Raw genomic sequence first — 25,000 nt, 5'->3', positions numbered from 1 at the left:
AAGAAACAAAATCATTACCACTATAATACCATCATAATGAAAGAATCTTGCAAAATCAGTGTATTAGCCGCGGTTAATAGTTGGGAATGATGGTAGTAGGAGATTGGCAGATCTACAGCACCAGAGAAAGCGAGAGCTCAGACAGATGGGGATGCATGGCCTGCACTGTTAACATCCAAACGCTCCACTCTTTATGAGCGTCCGTGGGCTGCGCTGGCTGTAAACGCTTGTGTAGGCTACGGGCTACAGCGCATGAAACCACAGCAGAGGCCCATCAAAACACTCGCAGAGGAAGCAGTCTTCCAGATATTTATTCTTCCACAGGCCGTCAGAAACCAGAGGCACGATTTAGAGCAGAAGAGCTGACACGGACGCAGACAGGAATAAACTCAACACTCAGGAGAGCCCCTGCAGCTCAAGGCTGCCATTCCAATGAGAGAGAGAGAAATATGGAGGAGAGAGAGAGAAGAGAGAGACAGAAGAGAGAGAGAAGAGAGAGACAGAAGAGAGACAGAAGAGAGAGACAGAAGAGAGAGAAGAGAAAGACAGAAGAGAGAGACAGAAGAGAGACAGAAGAGAAAGACAGAAGAGAGAGAGGAGAAAGACAGAAGAGAGAGAGAAGAGAGAGAGAAGAGAGAGAGAAGAGAGACAGAAAAGAGAGACAGATGAGAGAGACAGAAGAGGGAGACAGAAGGATGAGAAGGACAGACTCAAAAGAAAGACGGAAATCAGGAAGAGAATTAGTGTCCAAGACATTAATTCAGTCCAAAACACAGCCCTGTTCGGTGATGGCCTGAGGTGCTAGAACTGACCGTGAACAGCAAAGCTCAGGTCAATGTTGACTCTGGTCTACACGTCTGCTGATCCAAAGTCATGTGATCATGGTCATGGGGTGGACGGGGCCTCCAGGCTGGACAGGAAGCAATCCGCTCCGCTCTGCGCTCAACCCCAATTTGTCCAGCGCCCCTCAGATTTACTAGCAGCAGCTGGGGTCCGCCCAACTCTCTGAAAACACGTCCTCACAGACCAGATGAAAAGGAGGAGAAAAAGAAAAGAAAAGAAAGGGAGAGGGAGGAGAACCGAGCAGAAAAAAGAAAAAAACATCCCCTTGGACTTATGCAGGCGTAACAAACGCCGCGAGAGTAAAATGTGTGGTGTGGAGCAGGCCCTCTGGTTTGGGCATCTGTGTGAAGGAGGGGCAGAAATAGAGACAGAAGTAAGAGCTGCCTTCCCCTTCATAAGGTGCATCTGTGTGAAGGAGGGGCAGAAACACAGACAGAAGTAAGAGCTGCCTTCCCCTTCATAAGGTGCATCTGTGTGAAGGAAGGGCAGAAACACAGACAGAAGTAAGAGCTGCCTTCCCCTTCATAGGGTGCATCTGTGTGAAGGAGGGGCAGAAACACAGACAGAAGTAAGAGCTGCCTTCCCCTTCACAGAGTTGCAGGCTGATTCTGAGGACGAGGGAAGAGCTGAAAGTGAGCCAGGCTGCTGTAGTGTGTACATGATGGACAGACAATGTTTACGTCGTCTGTGGAAGGATGAGGAGGAGGGTGACATGAGGCGAGTGACGCGGGCACTAACGCAATCATCCAATCCCATTAGGGCACTAATTAACGCAATCATCCAATCCCATTAGGGCACTAATTAACGCTCACTCAGAGGGAACCTCAGGTGCACTTACTGTAGGGCTTTCTATGTGTGTACGTGTGTGTGTGTGTGTGTGTGTGTGTGTGTGTGTGTGTGTGTGTGTGTGTGTGTACGTGCGTGTGTGTGTGTGTGTGTGTGTGTGTGTGTGTGTGTGTGTGTGTACGTGTGTGTGTGCGCGTGTGTGTGTGTGTGTGTGTGTGTGTGTGTGTGTGTGTGCGCGTGTGTGTGTGTGTGTGTGTGTGTGTGTGTGTGTGTGTGTACGTGTGTGTGTGTGTGTGTGTGTGTGTGTGTGTGTGTGTGTGTGTGTGTGTGTGCGTGTGTGTACACGTGTGTGTGTGTGCGGATGTCTGAGTATATCCAAATGTGTTTAAGAGTATAGATAGACAGATAGTCTTTATTGTGCCAGGGGGGAATCATTTCAGTATGGGTGCAGAGCCCTGCAGGAGTGTGATGGTGCGTTCATGAGAAACTGGGAAGTGGGAGAATTCTACAGTTTATTGAGTGAACGTCACACCTGAACTGGGAGCTTTGGGAAAGCTCCCAGGAGAATGTTCTGACGTTACTCAACGTAGTGAACGCTCTCGCTTCAGAAGTGGAGAGTTTAGAAGTGGGAACCTTCCCACTTCCCAGCTGCATGAACGCACTATGAGTGCACAAGTGAATGAGGAGGACTAGGCCCATTGATTGTCTCGAGGAGAAAGGAGTAAACAAGGCGGTGGCCTTGGTTACAAAGAGTGATGTGATAAACACACGGGCCAAACAAGCGCGTGGCGATAGCCATCTTTTACATAACGGTGTGAAAAGCCCTCAGGCAGCTGGTCTCATGACCGTCTCGGGGTTACCATGGCGCTGGCATAATCTAAAGCATTCATCACAACTTAGCCGCCGCAAGCTCCATCACACAAAGCCTCCAGCGCAATATGGCACCTTCCACACTTCTGAAACGGACCAATCTCCCGGGATAATAGGCTTTCCCCACACTTGACTTCTCAGTTACGACATTCCTTTCGCCGTATGTCTTTTCCTTCTCTCGGCTCCAGCAATCCAACACTGGCTTCCTGAGCTGCGCTGGCCCCAGAGGACTGTTTGGGTACAGGACAGGTGATCTGCTAATCTGCTTACAGACTCCTTGCTTTCTCAGGAGCTGTGTTGGGATCGGACTGATGGGGCAACGGACTGGCTGAGTACTGGCTGACTGCTGGCTGCCTGCTGGCTGGCTAAAGTCCAGCGATGGGGTGACAGACTGGCTGAGTACCGGCTGACTGCTGGCTGGCTAAACTCCAGCGATGGAGAGTGATGGGGTGACGGGCTGGCTGAGTGCTGGCTGAGTGCTGGCTGACTGCTGGCTGGCTAAACTCCAGCGATGGGGAGCGATGGGGTGACGGGCTGGCTGAGTGCTGGCTGAGTGCTGGCTGACTGCTGGCTGGCTAAACTCCAGCGATGGGGAGCAATGGGGTGACGGGTTGGCTGAGTGCTGGCTGAGTGCTGGCTGAGTGCTGGCTGGCTAAACTCCAGCGATGGGGTGACGGGCTGGCTGACTGCTGGCTGAGTGCTGGCTGAGTGCTGGCTGAGTGCTGGCTGAGTGCTGGCTGAGTGCTGGCTGGCTAAACTCCAGCGATGGGGTGACGGGCTGGCTGACTGCTGGCTGAGTGCTGGCTGAGTGCTGGCTGAGTGCTGGCTGAGTGCTGGCTGAGTGCTGGCTGAGTGCTGGCTGGCTGCACCCCAGGCAGCTCCTCCAGCATGCCTGGTACCCAGTAAGTGTGAGTAATGCAGCTTTGAAGCCCAGTAGTCGGAATACCTCGGGCCCAGCCCAGTGTGAAGGGCAACGGGACATGAAGGAATCGTCCAAATGCTGCTGCTCGTGGACATGAAAACGGCTCCTTCTGCTCCTTCAACTTCTTTCCAAACTCATTAAAATCGCCCGCGAGAAGGGCCAAGAGGGCATCGTCTACCATTGAGAGCGCAGGGGCGTATGCCAAGTCCAAACTCCGGTCCACTGCCGGTCCAAAGGCCTTGATGTCCTGCTGAATGCTGTAGCAGCTGGGGCTGGGGCTGGAGCTGGAGCGTGGGGGCGGGCGGTGATTTGGGGCGACCAGAGAGCCGCTGCTCTGTGGAGCCGCCCGCACCCGGCCCGGCCGCACACCCTTCCTGCAGCCGCGTCAGCACATTCCCAAAAGCCTGCGGCCTCGCGCAGCCAACACCCTCCACAGAGCAGCTTTCATGTGTGCACCAGTGGAGTGCAACGCCAGAGCCAACGGAACAAAACATACATATTAGGGAACATATTAGGGAACATACGGCTTATTCCTGCCCCAGACATGAGCTCTGGACATGCTAATGGTGGCATGGTGAGCTGAGAGCTGACGCAAACTAAGAGGAAGATGAGCAGGGGGATGAAGGGGTAGTACTGTATGACTGCAGGAGACACACTGCTGCATTTGGTTTGGCTTTTTCCTTTGGCCTTGCTAGATTGGTCAGCTCTATTTTTAATCAGTAATGGGTCAGTCTGAGCCAACCCCCCCCCCACCACCACCACCACCACCACCACCACCACCACCCAAGCCCACTTCCCCTGAACATTAATGGCCATCTTTATTCCCCCAAACGCATCTGTGGGGTGGCGTGCCTCCAAGCCCAGGGAGGATTTAATATGATAAGGTGTGTGTGTGTGTGTGTGTGTGTGTGTTTGTGTGTGTGTGTGTGTGTGTGTACGTGTGTACGTGTGTACGTGTGTACGTGTGTATGTGTGTGTGTGTGTGTGTGTGTGTGTACGTGTGTGAAGCTCCAAGCCCAGAGAGGATTTAATATAAGGCCGGCCCTGGACACGGTCCAGCACTGCCTGCATGCCAAGGCCCGAATACTTCCCCACTCGTCCTCATGAATGGCTTCCTCTCAGGACCCTCCTCATCTCCAGCAGAGGCACATGCACGATGCACAATATCACACGCTCACCTTTGTGTGCTCACAATCGAGCTACAGGTGCTTTCTGTATAGCGCAGGAATGTGCTGCGGCATTCCGGTCCTTTCTCCCCTCGAGCGGACCGTACCGTACGGGTCAGCCGTAAGGTGGACCTGCTGACGGATCTAATCTCTCTTCTCCCGCAGCATTAACGCTAAGGTGCGTGGTCCACGCCAGTTGGCCCCCGAGCTGGACCAGGGCTTTGTCTGTCGTCTTGCTCTCGGAGAGACACGGCGAGGGCTCTGACCCCTATTGCTTGAGGAGATCACTGGGTCACTCTAAGTCTCAGTTCAAGCCTTAGGAATGCTGACAGATGGAGCTAAAGAGAATCTGTCAGTTTCACCATAAGCGAAGGACATGAAGTGGACGGAGAGAGAGAGAGAGAGAGAGAGAGAGAGAGAGAGAGAGAGAGAGAGAGAGAGAGAGAGAGAGAGAGAGAGAGAGAGAGAGAGAGAGAGAGAGAGAGAGATGATGGATACATTCTGCAGCAAGATAATAACTATTGGCATGCTCCTCATTTCAAATGGGGGGGATTACAGAGTGGTTATAATGTTTCGGTAATACACAACCCAAAACACCAAATGAAGACAAAGCAACAGTTGCAATCACAAGATGGAAATAATTGAGTGTGGGCGTCTTGTCTGACATTTCAACCGGAGAGTGCAATGCCACGGTTTGTTTAGTTTATGTTTTTGCTTTGTCTTTTCAGTGCTTGCTCACTCAGTGTGTCATGCAATGGCTTCAGTACTTCACACACACACACACACACACACACAAATCCTCTCAGCTCTTGTTGTGCATTTACCAGTTGACTGCAAAGCCCCCAAAAGACGTCCCTGCTTTACGGGTGGAGCAGCAGGTGGATGTGTGGACTAATGCAGCTCTCGCTCCAACCATCTGGACACGTGCCATCTCTCTCACACACACACACACACACACACACACACACACACACACACGGCCAGAGGGTACTTAGCCCCGCGGCAGCATGCGCCGTGGTCATCTCCTGACCCCCGGGCTCCAGACTCACACTCAATGCACAAAGTAATTAGACACGTAATGTAGCCATCCTCCAAAGAGCTGTCCTCCTTGTTAGCAAGGAACACGGCAAAGTAATTAGACACGTATGCATCCTCCAAAGAGCTGTCCTTGTTAAAAAGGAACACGCTGGAATTTGACAGGTTGGCTCTGGCTCTAAGTACCGAGGGTGGGACTCTCGGAACAATAAAGCATGATATGGGTGTTGTCTGAGAGCAGGGGGGAGAGAGGGAGAGAGAGAGAGAGAGAGAGAGAGAGAGAGAGAGAGGAAAAGACAGATAGAGAGATAGATAGATAGATAGATAGAGATAGATAGACAGATAGACAGATAAATAGATAGAAAGAAAAAGGAAAAAGAGAAAGAGAGAGAGAGAGAGAACAAGAAAGCGAGGCAGAGAGAGAGAGAGCGAGGCGGAGAGAGAGAGAGTGTGAGGGCGAGTGGTGTAAGCCTGGGGATTGGATCTCTGTCTGCCGTGTCCAGCTGTTGCGGGAGGGTGCACGTGAGTGGGTCAGGAATTGAATGGTTTTTCTAGCCCATCAGTAAGTAGGCCACAAACACACAATCACTTAGCTGGGCCACTCCCGGGTCAGTAGAGCCGTCAAACCACTTAAAACACACACACACGCTTACACACACACACACACACACTATATGCGCTTACACACTCCAATGTTTTGTAAAACTAAAGACTACCACGGAGTGAAAGGCGATACCACACACAGAGAGAAGCTAATGAGTCCAGAAGATGGCGATTTGCTAGCGCTGCCAGAGCAAGTGTGCTTGGGGTAATCAACAACTCGTGCTCTTTGGCCCAGAGTGCAGAGGCTGTGTTTTTAACCGTGTCACCTCCCCACCTCGCCGCTCCTCACAAAGACACGACACATTAATCAACAACAAGCACCTCGTGCCTGAGCAGTCAACCGGCTCCTAAATCCCCTCCATCCGTGGAATCAAAACAACGGCAACACTCAAGGAGCTCAAAACGCAGAGAGAAAAGACCATCTATATGAGAAAGTTCCAGCTCTTTCCCCTGGCGCTAGGTTGAAACTAGAGGCCTGTTTACTTAGGGCCTACGAGGGACATAATGAACTGACATGTGACCCTCTCACACAGAAGGGGGCCACCGATTCACATGGTCTCTGAGCGCGGGGGCCAAACACATGCTCTGAATACCTTGGGAAAGTGCATTACCTCATCTGGATCCCTGCGCTCCGTTTTGTTTGGACCGTTTGCGGCCTTTCATCACTCGTCCACTCTCCGTTACACGCTCCTAATCGCAGACAATACGCGGCCCGGGGGCTTAACGTCGCCATGCTTGTGTAGACGCTAAACACAACGCCTTCCTCTGGTGGAACTTCATCAGGCTCTTTTGTGGGCACACCTTGGAACATGAGGAATAATCTGACACACTAAATCTGCACCGTGACGCGCTCTTAGTCCGTCTCAAGCGGAGCATGAACACTTCCGTGGAGGAGAGCGGAGAGGCCCCGGTAGGAAATCAGTTTTAATCAAACGGATTAGGCCCAGCTGAGGGGGGGTGGACGGCAGGGCCGGGGGGGGGGGGGGGGGGGGGCTAGTGGAGAGGCCGTGACGGAGAGGAGCGAGATCAACTTAACGAGATGGCGGCGGGGGAGAGCATGAGCGCTTCTCCTCCTTCATCACCCCCCACATCGCCTTCATCACCCCCCACATCTCTTCAGCACCCGCCCGCTAGGCTAACACGGAACGCACCACAGAGGCTCAATAACAAACTTCCTATTCACATGCCCATCCTCCCCCCACCCTCAACACACACACACACACACACACACACACACACACACACACACACACACACACACACACACACACACACACACACACACACACACACACACACACACACACACACACACACACACACACACACACACACACACACACACGCACACGCACACACACACACACACACACACACACACACACGCACGGTTTCCACGGCGCTCAGCAGATGCCGGTTCTGGCTGAGGCCCCCCAGAGCCAACGTGAAAAGCGAGGCGATGATGTCATGGCATTCTATCCGGCTGTCAATACTGGGACAGAGGTCCTTTTCTGTGAGAAAGAAGCATGTGTGTGTGTGTGTGAGTGTGTGTGTGTGAGGGGTGGGGGGGGGGGGGGGGGCAACCCAAGTTCAAAATCATTAGGGGAAGTTTTGCAGGGCCTTGATCTCTCTGTGTCTCTCTCTTTCTCTGTATGAGACTGTGTGTGTGTGTGTGTGTGTGTGTGTAAATGGGGACCACACTGCACACATCTACCCAACAACAGCTCCCTCACATCCTGTGTCCCTGAGGACCCCACACATGGGCCTCACTGAATGTGCCCTGCCTATATGTGCAACGTGACAAACTCTCTTCTAATGACCTGATGCATTAGATAGCCTCACACACACACACACACAGAGAGAGAGACACACACACACACACCCACAGAGTGCCAGTCCAGCTCCAGCTGCGCTCCCTCCTTAATGAGGGCTGGCACACACTCCTCTGTGATGGGGCACCCGTGGGCACTCAGGTGACCCCACACACACACACACACACACACACACACACACACACACACACACACACACACACACACACACACACACACACACACACACACACACACACACACACACACACACACACACACACACACACACACACACACACACACACACACACACACACACACACACACACACACACACACACACACACACACACACACACACACACACACACACACACACACACACACACACACACACACGACCAGCGGAATGTGGAGAGGGCACATGAAACGTGTTTACTTTGAGAGCGGAAGCCGCTCTGTCACAAGGGGCATCCCAGAGGTGGCACGAGTTACGAGTTACGAGTTACGAGTTACGCTCTGACTAAACCTCTTTGAAGAGGCAAAACAATGTCACGGAATCAAGGAGGTGATTCAATTATGGGCATGTTCAGAATCAGATGTGGCAGACGACGAGACGAGACGAGAGTATATTTAACCAGCAGTGACCTTTAGATCACGTGGGGAGCCGCTCATGAAAGGCTGAAATGTCCCAGCAAGAATTCAGAGAAAAGACCAAGAATGCCAAAATACTTAAGCCACTGGCTGAAAGAAAATAAAAGTATCAGCCACGCTTTTTAACGAGGCTTGTGTTTTGGTCCGGTTGTATAAAAAAAAAAACAGTGCGACCAAGTCAGTAAAGTTCGCTAAGAGCCGGAATTCAGACAGCTTAGCAGACTAATAGGCCTTGTGTCAAAAGGGCTTACTTCAGGAGCGCCACAAGATCTGCTAATTCATTAATTACAGCATTAGAGCCATTAGCACCAGAGACCAACCCAAACAAAAGAGTGGGTACCTGCCAGTCTGCCACACACATCCCTAGAGCACCCTTCATTTCCTACTACTGTACTCAACAGCCCAACCAGCGAGATATCTCTATCAGCCACAACTACTATGGCTGCTATTGCTATTACTCTATGATGGCTGCTATGGTTGCCTTTGTTTGTGTTTGTGTTTGTTTGAGAACATCCCGTCGGCTTGGATGACAAGAGCTACTGGAGATCTGCTGCTCTGTGCAAGACACAAAACTCTGCAAAACTCCCCCAGTAGCCAGCGGAAGGGAAACTTCTAACCTCTCACCAGGGATTCCCTCCAGCCACTGCTCGGGCCCGAGCCCAGCCAATCGGAGGGTAATTCAGTTTATTTCCGAGGCTCCGTGCACACTATTCTCGTGCCTTGCTAGGGGCAGTCCAGAGGCCTATATGGACGTCTAAAAATAGCCCGAGTGAGCGCGCTGAAAGTGAATCTTTTCTTACTTCCCCTCTCTGGCAGCAAATGAGGCATGATGCTCTGGCCAGGCTTGTCCTATGGGAACCCGCCGCTTCGGCATGCCAGTGCATCTCTGACCAAACATAAACACAAGCCCCCCCGCAGCCAATCGGCACGCAGAGACGCAGGCCTTAGCCACACGTGCACGTCCAACCTGGACTGAGGATGTGGGGTCCAAAGATGAGTAAAACAGGTCTGCTGGAACCACACCGGCAAAACTCACAGCCCGACAGCTATTTCTTTTTTTTGCATCTGTCAATGTGGAATTGCTGACAACAGCCAAACGTTCCTTCAGTTTGTTTGCCTTCTTAAGCTCTTAGCCATATGATTTTCACCGCTGCCCTGACCTAGAAGAGTGGCCATACTGTCGAGAAGGAGATCGGCAGGGACCATCATCACAGTAGGATGGCCCTTAGAGAAGAGTTATTTTGTTTTGCTACCGTCTCAATGAGCACTATTCGTCTGATCGCTATAGCAGAAGGTTACCATCTACTGTACTGCAGCAACCTACTACCACATTTTACACCGCCATAAGTGTGCAGGTTTATAAGTTCATGACAGAGTAATTATGAGAGAAATGTACATTGCAACCGCCTCAGGTTTTTCCATTCACTTGTGAAACAAAATACTTTGGCTTAGGGTGTAAGGATTGTTGATCAAGCAAGCTGTATGGATAAAGCTAAGCTATTCCTTTGAAGTAGACTACATGTTTCATACTAATCTGAAATGTAACAGGATCCGGCTGAGATCACAGCCACACTGTACATTTCCCTTAACCTCTCGCCTATTGTAGAAAGAGGGAGGTAGCTAAGACCGAATGCCCTTCATAAGTAACAAGAAAGTTTCCAGTCTCAAAGGGCACTTTAGTTCGGCGCGATTAAATATCTTAGAGGACACTGATTATCTACCATTTTCTTGGGCAAACACTTCTCCGTATATTAACATATTTGCTTTTGCTTCATGGCCGACGCTTACCAGCAGCAAGGGCACAGGAGACCAACTCAGCCAACACAACACTGGGTCAGGGCTAGACCAGGCCAACTTTGTTAAACATCAAAGAGGAAGGGGGGAACTGTTCCAAAAAATGTAATTAAAATATGTTTCAGGCGAGGACTACAACTAGGGCTGTGTTCACAGAGAGTCACATGGTGTTGTTCTGCAGAAGACATTAGCTGTTATGGATAAAAAAAAAAAATATATATATATATGTCTGGTCTTTTCATAGGAACATGAAACAAACTGCAAGCCACACAGCATCTTAAGGGCATTTCATCAAACAACCGCACAATAAAAGTGAGCTGAAGCACTAAAATACTGCAACCATCAGCCGGCTGGAAAAGTGCTGGGTCATACGAACCAGTGCTGCATAAAAGTGAAGAGCTCAGCTGGGCACCCCCCTCCCAAAGAGAGCAGACTATTAGGCTGGGCTTCCGAATGATTCAGCACTTCGGCAGACTATTAGACTCGGCTGCCAAATGATTCAGTGTTGTGCCAAAAAGCTCCGTAAACAAAAAGTGCTTTAGAATCATGTACGGCCTGCTCTGAAGAGGGCTGGACAGATTAGAGCTGGCTACCTGCTTCACTGCGAGCCAAGAATCTCAGTTAAGCCTGTAATGAAGTTCTGGGTTCCAAAAAAAGATGATCGGCCACATCATCTAAGTGCCAAACCAAAATTGTGTTGCATACTTAAGTCTGTTGTAGTAGAACGCATCAGTAGATCCATATGGAACTTAAGTCATGTGATGGTGTGGTAGCTGTGGTTAACACCGTTCAGTGTTAATCTGTCTCATCTGATGTTTTAGGCACTGGGAGGAGGACCTGATTATCCACTCAATCAAAGTGAAGTATACTGCATTATAATTTGATTACCAGTTGATTGATATGTTCACTCTGACAGTTAAACCTTCAAACTTGAACGAAATCAAAACATCAGGAGCATGTCCTGTGTGTTTGGACAGTACTACATAGGCTATTTCTGTCTAATTGGACTCCCTAACTCTTCTGGCTAGTCCCAAACTCTTCTGGCTGGACTGCATTCCGTTACGTCTTGCGCTAAGTGACAGTCTTGAAGCCAAGTGTCTGGGGCAAGTCCAATGTCATGTAAGAGTCAACACAAGTGAACCTACAAAGCAGGCTAACATTGCTCAAAACGTTGTCAAATGAAACCCCATTTGAGTCAGCACAGACTACTATGCGTCTGGTGGAAATTCCTTCATGATAAATATAATGACATCTAAATTAGACTGCGCTGCGGAAATTCTATTTTGGTGGCCAAAAGGTACCGCAGCACACGAGCTGCGTCCTCATTTGGATTACCTTACGCTGACAATAATTTGCAGCAACGCAGTAGAGGAAAGACGTAGGCTACCTTTGACATAACAACAAACCCCGTAATTTAAAAAAAGACATCACATAACTACAACATAGACTGACTTATTATAACCACAGCATAGATTCACTTCATATCATTCAGAGATTGACCAGCAACGCAACGCGCCAATACCTGGCAGCAAATTAGTTGGTTAGAGAAGGTAACGTTTACACTCACCTGCCCAGCTCTTTGCCCGGTATGATGTTGTAGTGCTCGGTAAAAGCTCCGGTCTGAATGGGAGTTTTGATCTCACAGAGTAAACCGGAGCGGTTCTGGATAGATTCGGCCATCTGGGCATGGCACCGGGTTCGGCTTCTCGCATCGGTGTTCCGAGGGCACTCAGGAATCATCACTGCAGTTGGGACCACCAGCTTACTTCTTGGTTTCCGAAATGTGAACTTGGACACAAACCCGAACTGATGGCGTTAGCTAGTTAGCCAAATAACAGGCGAATGCCTGGCTAACCTGCACCAGCCAAAAAGTTAGGCGGCTGTTTCAGCTAAAAAAAGGTCTAAGTTACAACAATCAAAAATGTTAGATATTTCAGAATGTCATCACTTAAAATAGTCAACGTTGACTGACGTTAAGTTACGTTACTTTCCCCCGGTCATTGACAAAGTGACCGCTGGACTGATGGCTGTTCGCCGTCTAACAGTATTTCTGTGACAAAAGTAGTCTATCATACGGAACGATAGGCTTTTGCATCTTGTTTTGATGTTAAACTGAAATATATGATCCCGATATTAAACTGATACGAGGACACTCCGTCAACATTTACTCTCTACGGATGATGCAGACCTTCACGCAGTGCAGTTTGGCTTCTGTTTAGCTCTCTGGATACTTGGCAGCTAGCCTCATACTTTGCCTTTAGTAACCGTGGTAACGATCTTGATTGATAGGTCGCTCCGCCACATAGGGTGGTGCTACCGATAGGGAGGCTTTCCTTGCGCTCCCCCTGGATTCGGTAGGCTCTGAGCCAAATAGTCTTCTTATTCAATTAACTTCAGTCGTCTTTAAATAACTCACTCAGTTGCACTGCAAGTTTCAAAACAAATGTAATGAGATAAGAAAACATGTGTAGAATATATCTGTATAATAAGCCTACTTTTTGCACTTTTGCACTGTCGTTGTGCCTACGTGGCGTAACACTTGAAATAAAATGTAGGTCTACTGTTGGCAGTACACGTTGAAGCCAAACATTTATAATTTAGGGCTTACAACATATGTTAATGCACCAAATTACATGAAAACGAAGCCTAGTCGGAGTGTAATGTTTTGGGTTTGTGTTTTTAGCCAGTGCAGTAGTCTGGCAGTAGAACTAACTTAGATCCTGGCCCTCTGCTGGTAACAAAAGAGAAATGCAGGATGAAAAGGTGCTGTTCAGATATTGGAACATTGAATGTATAATATTAGAATATTGGAGTATTATAATTGGGTGAACAGAAAAAAAATGCACCCTAAAGGAGTTGCATTACCTTTGCATGTGAGAACTCAATGATTAAAAGCCCCTTCTGAAGTTTAAAAATGAACAGTTGAATACTACCAGTGTTGCAGGCCTACAAACCATCAATATTTTTGTCAACATAAAAAATGCTGAAAGGACGTCTTGTACAAAGTGATTGTTTATTGACATTAGTGTACACTGTTATGAGAGGACTAAACAAAAGCACAGCCTGAGAAGTTTGTGACCTGACGCTGACAGTCCATATCTTGCTTATATGTGAGCATTCATTTTAAAACATACAAACGCAAAATAAATTGAAATAAGTTCAAAGCACAAGAGACATAAAGAATGTGTACAGAACAAGAAGCATTGTCATGACACATTCCTGTGATACTGCATATATGCCAACGTTTGGAAAGGGATTTTTCTTCTTGTGGAAAGCATTTTTTTTGTGTGTAAAAGCACTGGATTCCACTTACCAGATGCCTTTTCATTCAAACAAATAGATTCAGAAACTGGGCTTTGATCAAATATGCAATATATAGGAGGATTACTAAACTGATCCACATTCTTTGGGCATGACATGATAAATCCAACAATTTCTCTTTAAGATGACTCTTGGAAGCAGTCAACTTACCGGTATTTTTGTCAATCTGACAGGGGACAGCCCAACCCCTTAGCCATAGTCTCAACCAATAACAATTAAAGCATATTCCAAAAACACCCGAAACAAATAACAGGAAACCACATGGTCACAGCCATTTCAAAACGTACCACAGTATTTCCACAGGGAAAAAACAAACTTACACACATATCAAAACCCCCAACATGACAAGTGACCTAAACATGTCTTCTGACAAAGAAACGTTCCCAATAACATCATAGCCTTCACATACAATCCAAAATAGCCGTGCCCCCTAATACACTTCAAATGATGAATCTACTATCTGAGAAAAGTACTGATACATACAAGTTGAATATAGGACTTTTGCCTTCAAAATGATATCCTTAGTCTTGCAACTGATATGAGAAACTCTAAAAACAATGCAAGTAGTTCAGTGAGAAAAACAAAACAAAAAAACATCTACAGTGAAATACACAGGAAGACATATTTTTCCCACAATTCCATTTACAATATCCTCATACATGCATTGTTGACAGTGACAACAAGTATTCCCCCACCTGCTGGGGAGGGAATACACTAAATCTGATACCAAAGTAAATATTGATCAACCATTGTTAGAGCTGACAGGTTCCATTTTAAAGCATGTGTATTGAGAAAATAGTGCAAGAGCATTGTGGGCCGAAAGCAACTGCCACACAAGATAGGTGTGTCTCCTTTCACTCTGTAGAACACACACACACACACGCACGCACGCACACACACGCACGCACGCACACACACACACACAGAAGTGTGTGGTGGTGTTTTTGAGCGGTCTCCACAGGAATGTTTCCCACTGAAAGGACTTCCATCTCCTCCAAATTACAGCTCTTCAGCCAAGGACACAGAGGCAAAGTGAAACTTTAAAACAGGTTGAGTGACACTAGTCTGGAATCAAAGCTACTAAGACCTTGTACAATCGCCAAAGTCTTTTTGTTCTAAAGGCATTCCAAAGAACACCAAACAATAAAAAAATAAATAACATGACAGAAACCAAACAAGACACAAAATCACTCTGTTCAGAGTATCAAAAAGAGGTTAATCAAATCATAACACGTTTGTGATTTAATAAAAATGCATAACAAAATTAACCATTAGAAAATAAATTAATCATTCAACAGTTTGTTTTCATACACAACCAAAAAGAATAATAATAATATTGCCCATTGCCATTTTCAGTGCAAAGATAATTTATTCACTCCATCTTACATTGGAAAGACTCTCTGGTTGTTCATATATATATACTTCAATATAAATACAGTAATAATTTAGATAATTTAGTAATTATTAGATCTGACCCTCTGTTTGTGTCATTCAGCAGTAGATAAGACAGCATCTGAGTGAATAAAAAGGCATATTACTCTATTCATAAAGGCATTTTATGCACAGCCAGAATAAAAGTCTGTGAGAGGATTCTATATATATATATGTATATATATATTATATATATATATGGTTAGAAGTTGAACCTGTGAAGCCAAATCATGATCATTAAATAGATAGTAAACAAATGCATCTGACTGTCAGAGAAAATGGTGAGCAATGGCTTGCTCAGAGACCCCAAACTCTCCACGCTGTCGAGCAGATACAGATATGGCTCAGACCCACAGAGGGAAACAAGGTTCCTCCTCAGTGCTGTGCCGCTCGCCACCTCTCGTCTCTGGTGCACGGTGCTGCTCCAGGCCGTTGAGAAAATGATTAAGTCCTTATTTTTGGCTCCCGCTGGAGGCTGACACGCAGCCAGAGCGACGGAACGGCTTTGATAAAGCCTGAATGTTCCCTCACCTAATCTCAGCGCTCTGTCTCTCTCTCCGAACCGTTACATCACCTGAATCGCCTGAACTCTCCGCTCCAACTACCGTACCCTCCCAACACACTTCAGCACAATCTACCATACAGTTACTGGGTCTTGCTCTTCATTCATCCATCCATCCATCCATCCATCCATTCTTCATCAAATGCAGTCCTGGTTGTGGGCTTTGCACCCGACCACCGCAAGATATTTGTGAATGATTGTGGGTCATCACTTGACCACCCGAAGGTGAATGAATATGGCTGTCAGCTTCTAGTAGTGCTCGTGCACTCGAGTCCACTGTGATAGGCATGGACACGTGAGCTTTCTCCAGCACAAGCATGCTGCTTTATCTGGACACACCAGGAGGAACTGGCTTGCTGGACCAACTGTCCATCAAACCGAATGTTGCCTCCAGCTCTTCTGAGTCCAGGAACATACAGTACAGGATAGTAATGATGGTGTGGAGACGTCAGGGAGATGGTCAGCCCAGGAAGTGACTCCCGACGGAGGTGTTGGATGAGTCTCAGGTGAGAAAGGAGACTCTTCTGCACCGAGGCATGATGACTGTGGGAATTACGGCCTGAACTGCAGGGCTTCACCGCAGAGGTGTCTGGGCAGCGTAACTCAGGCCCGGGCCTGGCCATCAGTACTGCCCACAGCTGGACATACAGTACAGTACACAAGCCCACCTCGTATCCACCCCACCCCACACCACGGACAATTACACCACATGATCATTATACTACATGACATGCAGACATTTTCAATAGCCAATAGTCTCTGTCTGTGGATCCATTTGGTTTTTTTTTTTGTTTTGTTTTGTAAGAATATTTCAGTAGATTTAGTAAAAAATAAAGTGAGAATACACATTTTTTTTTCAAAAAGAAAATCATATTCACATTAAAAAAAAGAGATGCCAGTCACTGCATCCCCCCGAGCCTGACGGACGTTCCTCCAGGCCAAGCGCACAGGTCTCTTCCACCGCCTGCAGAGCATCACTCCAGGCCGAAGGTGCTGGTCTCCTCCACCTCCTGCAGGGCATCACTCCAGGCCGAAGGTGCTGGTCTCCTCCACAGCCACCAGGAGCTTCTCATACAGCATCGTGAACGAGGGGTAGGACGGGAGGTCCAGGCGGTTGAAGCACGTGTGAGCCCTGCAGGGGACGAGAGGGTGGGTTAAAGGTCAAAGGTTAAAGGTCAAAGGTCAAACTCAACAGCCTTTCGTGCACTGACAATATTACAAGACCGTTAGAATACTGCTTGTTCACATTATATTTACTCATCTGAGCAGCGCAGGTTTACATGTAACTGCTTCATCAGAGCTGCATTATGAAGACCAATGGTTGTGCATACAGTAGCTGCTGTTCACTGCAGTGTCTGCACAGAAATGCCAGAGGCCAAACTACAGCTCTTGCAAATGAGGCTGTTCCCTCAGTTCTGGCCCCCGGTGCACATTTGAAAGGCAAATGTCGTGGTCCTCGTGTGCGGCGAGATCCAAATTCCTTTGGCATGTCATATTCTACACTGAAACACACCCTTTGGCATGTCATATTCTACACTGTAACACACCCTACTCCTGCTCATTAAAAGAAAATAACAGCTGTGTTCACACTAAGTCCACACATGTATGGAGTGTGAGGACCATAGAGGTGATAACAGTGTTTCAGTGATTACAGTGGTCTTTCGGACCTCATCATACATGCAGGCTCTTACAAGCAGTCTGGACCTTGCAGCACACGCGGAGCCCAACACGTGCCCCCAGGCGGGCACAAAGCCATCTCAACTGAAGTTGGTTGGCTGGGAGAGCGCCAGTTGGACCTGATTGAAGACTGAGAGCTGCCTCCGTCCTCTCCTCCCATAGCTGCAGTCCCCCTTGTTCCCAGCTGCAGTCTTTTGGATTGTACAAGCGCCGGCTGATTCTGCCTCCGACAGCAGAATATTAGCCCCCGGGGAGGAGAGTGCTGACAGGGCACCCCCCCCCCCCCCCCCCCCCACACCTGAGCCTTTTGTTGTGTGCCAAGTCAGAGCACCACAACAAGCACATCTCAAGGTGAGACTGAAAACTCGCAATGCACCACCAGCAACAGAGTTTTGCATCAAACTGTCATCTGTTTAAATGAGGAAGCTGCGTGGTGTGCTACATCCTCGTGTTCCAGGTTATCATGGCGTGACAAGTTGATCCTGGTGGGACCTTCGACTGGCCAACATGACAATCATCAGGGCTAATATTTAGCAGAATCAGCCTGCAACGCACCATGTCCCAGCCAGAGTTGAGAAGGCTTTGTGCCAGCCTGCAGGACACTGTCGGGGTCCGTGTTCAGCAAGACCCAAACTCATGTATGACCAGGTCCCAAAGCCCACGCTGTTATCACATCTGCGGTGCTAACGTGTAGGAATGTGTTCTCAAGGACTCACCCGTACACATGTGTGGACTTAGCGTGTCAGGTGGACCGAATCACAGGCCGTTTTTATTTTCTTTTAATGAGCAGCAGTAGGGTGTGTTACACTGTACAATACGACATGCCAAAGGGTGTGTTACACTGTACAATATGACATGCCAAAGGAATTTGGATCTCGCCGCACACAAGGACCACGACATGCAAATGGGCACGGGGGCCAAAAACAACACGGCCCGCCTGAGCACCCGGTCAGATCTGAGCCTTCCGTCCATCACACAGCGCCTCGTTGTCCCTGCAGGCTCGGGGTGTTGTACCAACACCGTCCATTTCATGATCGCCCTCCTCAGAGCTTTGGTCTGGATTCATTAGGAAAGCCACTGACATTCCCACCGACTCCTGTCATTGGTTGGGATTTCCCCCCGACTCTTGTCATTGGTTGGGATTTCCCCCCGACTCTTGTCATTGGTTGGGATTTCCCCCATAAAACATGCTCCGTGGGGGCATCTGGTCAGGCAGCCATGTTGAATCAAGTGCTTTTTCCACCACCTGTTGCACTTCTCTCCACAAACAGCCTAATTGGAGTCATGAATTAAAGGGCACGACAGCTGTGTTTGCCATTCCAGGGTATGAGAATATGAGCAGTGTTCAGGAGGCACTGAGACTGACTGTGTTCTGTTTTCACATGTACAGTACTCAACTGCCATGTGTCGAGTGCTACAAGGTCAAATCTGTGCCATATGTTGTGTGCTACAAGGTCAAATCTGTGCCATATCTTGTGTGCTACAAGGTCAAATCTGTGCCATATCTTGTGTGCTACAAGGTCAAATCTATGCCATATGTTGTGTGCTACAAGGTCAAATCTATGCCATATGTTGTGTGCTACAAGGTCAAATCTGTGCCATATCTTGTGTGCTACAAGGTCAAATCTGTGCCATATCTTGTGTGCTACAAGGTCAAATCTATGCCATATCTTGTGTGCTACAAGGTCAAATCTATGCCATATCTTGTGTGCTACAAGGTCAAATCTGTGCTTAAGTGCCACACGTTTCTGGAATGTGCACTGTCAGCCAGTCCTGATGGTTTTAGAATATCCACCTCGAATATGCCTAAAGAATAATACTATGTAAAGCCATGTACTGTAATATCAGCCATGACTGTCGCATTGTTTGTTTGTTTCTATTAGCTACACATGACTGACAACTGAACATGGTGAGTCAGTGAGACTCCTTTGTGCAATAGTTTTCCATTGTAAGGTCTAGCTGGGATATACATTACCCTATAGGTGCGGTTTATAGGTGCGGTTTGAATGAACGCAATGCAAATGAATGTAACGCAACCCCAGAGGAGGGTAATAAATCAACGCAGTGCATTGATCTAGCACACACTATTTACTTCCTCTCACACTCTTTCTCCTCACTCTTTCCATCTCTCTCTTGGCTAGTGTGCCGTATCCTGCGCGAGCGTAGCGTATGTACACACACCAGCCAGACGGCTCATCTCCACACAATGGACTAAATCACAGCACACACACACGCCCGCAGGTGAACCTGTGCAGCTTTTTGTTCAGTTCTGAGAAACACGCTGTTTGTTCACCCATTCACTGGTTCTCAGAAGTGGCTGATCAGGTTAGACCAACTTCAGGGGCCTCACTGGGCCACGTTAGGCCATATTAGGCCATATTCAGCCACGTTAGGCCATATTAGGCCATATTCGGCCACGTTAGGCCATATTCGGCCACGTTAGGCCATATTCGGCCATATTCGGCCACGTTAGGCCATATTCGGCCACGTTAGGCCATATTCGGCCACGTTAGGCCATGTTAGGCCACGTTAGGCCATGCTGGGACATGTTCGGCCATGGTGGGCCATATTCCGCCATGTCAGGCCATGCTGGGCCATGTGTGGATGGTGACTGAAAGCCACCTCTTTCTAAGACACAACTGTGACTTTAAGAGTTGGTTTAGTGTGAGCCAGGTCAGTGCTATTAATGCCTGATGTCTGAGTACTGGACAGTCACATCCTACAGGGAACATGGGAGATGACTCTCTAATAGGAACGGAGGCCAGTCAGATAGAGTTACTGGACCTGCCTCGTGATTTCTCTGTCCAAGAGAATGACCAGTGCCTGGAGGCCTGTTTGGAGCCGTACTGTACCTGGGTAGTGAGGTGACTTTGCCCCAGCTGTACTCTACCTGGGTAGTGAGGTGACTTTGCCCCAGCCGTACTGTACCTGGGTAGTGAGGTGACTCTACTGTACCTGGGTAGTGAGGTGACTTTGCCCCAGCCGTACCGTACTGTACCTGGGTAGTGAGGTGACTTTGCCCCACTTCTCGATGCAGAAGCGCCGCAGGCCGTTGCTCCCCCGCAGGGAAGCGAAGCCCTCGTAGGGAACGCTAGACGTGCCCGTCACAAACTGCAGCAGACGCAGGCGCTGCTCGTTATTGAAGCGCTCCACCGTGCCCCAGAACCACCGGATCACGATGTGGCCGTCATGATAGCCTGTCAGAGAGAACACACACACACACACACACACACACACACACACACACACACACACACACACACACACACACACACACACACACACAAAGAGTCAGCTTTCTCATACACAGATGGAGAGCTAGCTTCCTCACACAGATGGAGAGTTAGCTTTTTCACATGGAAACGTCTTTGGATGTCTGTCAGCCAAAATAATCAGTGGAGCAATAGGGTCATCTAAACTACAACTAATATGGAGCAATAGGGTAATCTAAACTACAACTAATATGGAGCATAGGGTAATCTAAACTACAACTAATATGGAGCATAGGGTAATCTAAACTACAACTAATATGGAGCATAGGGTAATCTAAACTACAACTAATATGGAGCATAGGGTAATGTAAACTACAACTAATATGGAGCATAGGACAATGTAAACTACAACTAATATGGAGCATAAGGACAAAGTAAAGTGTATGAAGTGATATGTTGTGATAATTGATAGGACATAACAGTATTTGACCCGAGCTCCACAAACAGAGTAATCGGTGACCTAAGGGATAATGACAAAGAGGAAGGAAGAGACATTGCTTGCAGAGGATATGACATGGAGGAGGAGAAGATGGAGGTAGAAGAGGTGGAAGAGGTGGAGGAGGTGAAGGAGGTGGAGGTGGAGGTGGAGGAGGTAGAAGAGGTGGAGGAGGTGGAGATGGAGGAGGTGGAGGAGGAGGTAGAAGAGGTGGAGGAGGAGGAGGTACTGTAGAAGAGGTGGAGGAGGAGGTGGAGGAGGTGGAGGAGGAGGTAGAAGAGGTGGAGGAGGAGGAGGTGGAGGAGGTAGAAGAGGTGGAGGAGGAGGAGGTAGAAGAGGTGAAGGAGGTGGAGATGGAGGAGGTGGAGGAGGAGGTAGAAGAGGTGGAGGAGGAGGAGGTGGAGGAGGAGGAGGTGGAGGAGGTAGAAGAGGTGGAGGAGGAGGAGGTAGAAGAGGTGAAGGAGGTGGAGGAGGTGGAGGTGGAGGTGGAGGTGTCACTCAATCCCACACCAAGTAAACATCTAAAACACACCTCATGCTAGCCTGGCAAAACAGATTTTGATACCCGACACATAAACTCCTCGTATGCGCCCCCCCCCCCCCCCCCCAGCCCGTTAAAAAGGAACCCCTCTCCTGCCAGACCGCAGAGGTTGTGCGCGCGCTGGGGGGAGCCGGTTGTTTCTCTTCACACATCACTTTTCCCCACTCCAGATGAGTAACTGCAAGCTAAACACGCTAACGTTTGCTTTGGCGGCGGCTGCACGACCAGCAACCATCAGCCAGGAGCTCCGCACCCTCCGCAGGCTTCCAGAATGCTCCGCGGCGCAGGGAAAAGGGGGTCAAGCGTCTCCAGCGGCGCAGATGATTATCCGGGGGGGCAATTAAGAGCTTAGCGGCAATGAGAGCCAGATGAGCAAATCTGGCATGGAACTGCCCCGGCGTCTGGGTGATTAATGACTCGGGGGCATTTACGGGCAGTTGGGCCGGTGTGCACGGCCAGGTCTTCATCACACACACACCCCGGTGGGAACACACCACTCATCCATTTCTAGAGTGAGTTTCCTGTACAATTACTACTGAACTAACATGGTACAATGCATCATAAAACTAACCAACATCTAACTAACGACGGTTTTCAAAAACTGTTGGACCAACACCAACAAGCTTGAACCATGATACAGTAGTTCAAACTAACTGTGACTGATTTGAATTTACTTCATACTATACATGTATCATATAAGCTAAACAGTAGTGATGCGCGGATCAGCCCGTTACCCGCGGATATCCGCGGGTTTACCCGCGGGTCGGGCGGATTTGGGTAGGCCTAGTAGTTTTTTCTAAATATTGCGGGTGGGTCGGGTCAAAAAAGTAAAAATGCACATATCTCACTTGTTAACTTCGGACATATTAGGTGGCGATGCGCCTGCAATACACAGGAGGTGCGGTCGAGCGCAAAACATAATTTCTCCTAAATTCAGCACCCAATTGCGCCATGCGTGACTGAGTCAATCACGAATTCGCTACTTTATGGACATGGAGCCTATGATCTGGGATATCGAGGGTTGTGCACAATGCGAGAACACCTTGCTTCTGTCATGTACACGAATAAACAGCTGTGCTTGTTAGCCTAAATGCTAGTGTTTCACGCAAAAGTAGGCTATGAAGTCGGAAGGGGAAATATGAATGGAAACTTGTTATGTCCATGAAGATGAGATTTAACACTGGCTATGTATGTCTAGGCTGCAGATTATGGCGTGGAAGAGCGCAGATTGTCAAAACGACCGATTATTGTAACCCGTTGTTGTCCTCATGTGGGAGAATTAGGCTAATTATATAGGCTACAAAAGACGTTATGTGCGTTTTTTCCTTTCCGCGGGTCGGGTCGGATTTGGGTCACAATTCGAACATATTTTTGCGGATTGGGCGGGGCGGTTTGGATCTCCTGAGGAGTCGGGTTGGGGCGGGTTTTAAAAAAAGCCCACCCGCGCATCACTACTAAACAGCAATGTCTATCAATGTCAATCAAATGTCTACAGCTGTCTACTCATCTGGATGCCTACAGTTGTCTACTTAAGTTTGCCATCCGTGGCTTAGTAGGCTGAGGAGCATGACACCTCAACAGGCATCTATCACCTGAAGACCTTTAACAGTGGCAATGTCAGAGACTCCATTCTCTTCAGTCGATGTCAGATTGGCAACAAAATACTTTTAAAGCAGATAACTTGATCATGTTGCTTTACATAAATCCAAGTGTTGCGCAGAACATCTGATTAAGCCTTATGGTTAATCAGGCTTTTCCACTGCATGGTATCAGCTCAACTTGACTCGACTACTCACTTCTTTTCCATTAGCAAAAACTGGTACCTGGCACCTGGTACTATTTTTGGTATCACCTCCGTTGAGGTTCAAAGTGAGTTGCTATGGCACACACACGGTACCAAAATCGAGTCGAGTAGAGCCCCATAAGAACTCAGCTGGCCCCACTGATGGCTGACCACAGCACCGTAACACAGTTATGCTCCTAAACATGTTCTCATGAAGATGAATCATGAGCACCTGTAGCCCACTGTAGCACACAACAGAACCCTGTGCTTGAGGTTACCACGGCTCCCGGTGAGGTCTCTTGTGTCTTACCGCCTCTGTACTCCGTGTTGCTCCTCCAGTCGTTCAGGTCGATCTCCGCCGTCCCTGCGATGACCAGCTCCAGCTCCCGCGCGTCAAACACCGACACCAGCCGGGAGTCCACCACCTGTGGGGACGGCACAGCAGAGAGTGTTTGGTCAACTACTAACAAAACATACACACTCAAATGCTGCCCAGAGCAGAGCAGAGCAGAGCCAGGTGGTGGTGGTCACTGGCTGGAGGGAGACTTGTATGGAACAGATCAGGCTGAGATGCTACTGCTACATTCATTTCACAGCTCTGTCAGTCCTTCTAACCAAACTCATAGAAGAACACCGGTACCATACCATGACGAACACAGCACAGGTACGGTACCTCATAGAACCCAGCACAGGTACGGGACCTCATAGAACACAGCACAGGTACGGTTCCCCATAGAACCCAACACAGGTACGGTTCCCCATAGAACCCAGCACAGGTACGGGACCTCATAGAACACAGCACAGGTACGGTTCCCCACAGAACCCAGCACAGGTACGGTTCCCCATAGAACCCAGCACAGGTACGGTACCTCATAGAACCCCCGCACCATGGCCTCTGTCTGCTGCACGACGCCGCGCTCCACCCTCCACTTGGCCATGCGCTCGATGTACTCCTTCTTGTTCTTCTCCGTCACCTGGATGTTGGAGCCGCCCGACTTCAGCTCCCGCTCCGTCACCTGCACACACACACACGGCGAGATTAGAAACGCAGTCTTCAGCTCCCGCTCTGTCACCTGCACACACACACACGGCGAGATTAGAGACGCAATCGCTGCTCTGCGTTACTGTGATTAAGTATCTGGTGCGTCAACGAGGAGAGGACTAATTGAAGCGAAAGAGAGAGAGGAGATCACTGGAGAAACACTAGATGTTAAATCTTCAGATCTTTATTTTAATGTGCCAACATAAGAGACAAACTTTTCACTGTTCTGCCACGTCAGAGTCAGAGTCTAGTATGACATGGCATGATTAGTTACAGTTCTTCCACGAAAACACGGCTAAATTAGAGATCACAGGGGTCGGGAATCATCAATGACATTTTTCCATATTTTCTGATGGTGGCGCGCCGCACGCACCTGACCAAAGACCTCCTCGTTAACCGTAAAGGTCAGATCCAGGATGTCGGTGATGTCGTTGTCCTTCATCCACTG

General features: G+C 48.5%; 2 protein-coding genes across 2 annotated transcripts in view; both read right to left on the bottom strand.

The window, feature by feature from the left end:
- stk17a (serine/threonine kinase 17a) overlaps positions 1-12,706 on the bottom strand; it is a 38,742-nt gene extending 26,036 nt beyond the window's left edge. The window contains exon 1 of the mRNA XM_062521510.1: positions 12,055-12,706. Within this exon, the coding sequence (XP_062377494.1) occupies positions 12,055-12,227 (173 nt within the window). The 5' untranslated portion in view covers positions 12,228-12,706. The remainder of the gene's footprint in view (positions 1-12,054) is intronic.
- A 4,115-nt stretch (positions 12,707-16,821) lies between these two features.
- The window catches only part of LOC134066487 (E3 ubiquitin-protein ligase HECW1), a 104,430-nt gene continuing 96,251 nt past the window's right edge, over positions 16,822-25,000 (bottom strand). Inside the window, exons 26-30 of the mRNA XM_062521847.1 lie at positions 24,926-25,000; positions 24,380-24,526; positions 23,821-23,935; positions 20,477-20,675; positions 16,822-16,933 (exon numbers count right to left, since the gene is read on the bottom strand). The exon at positions 24,926-25,000 is cut by the window's right edge and continues 55 nt beyond it. Coding sequence (XP_062377831.1) covers positions 16,822-16,933; positions 20,477-20,675; positions 23,821-23,935; positions 24,380-24,526; positions 24,926-25,000 — 648 coding nt within the window. The remainder of the gene's footprint in view (positions 16,934-20,476; positions 20,676-23,820; positions 23,936-24,379; positions 24,527-24,925) is intronic.

The sequence above is a fragment of the Sardina pilchardus genome, chromosome 19 (assembly GCF_963854185.1).
Source record: "Sardina pilchardus chromosome 19, fSarPil1.1, whole genome shotgun sequence".
Classification (NCBI taxonomy): domain Eukaryota; kingdom Metazoa; phylum Chordata; class Actinopteri; order Clupeiformes; family Clupeidae; genus Sardina; species Sardina pilchardus.
The sequence above is the reverse complement of the archived record's forward strand: the minus strand, read 5'-3'. Positions and strand labels throughout refer to the sequence as shown.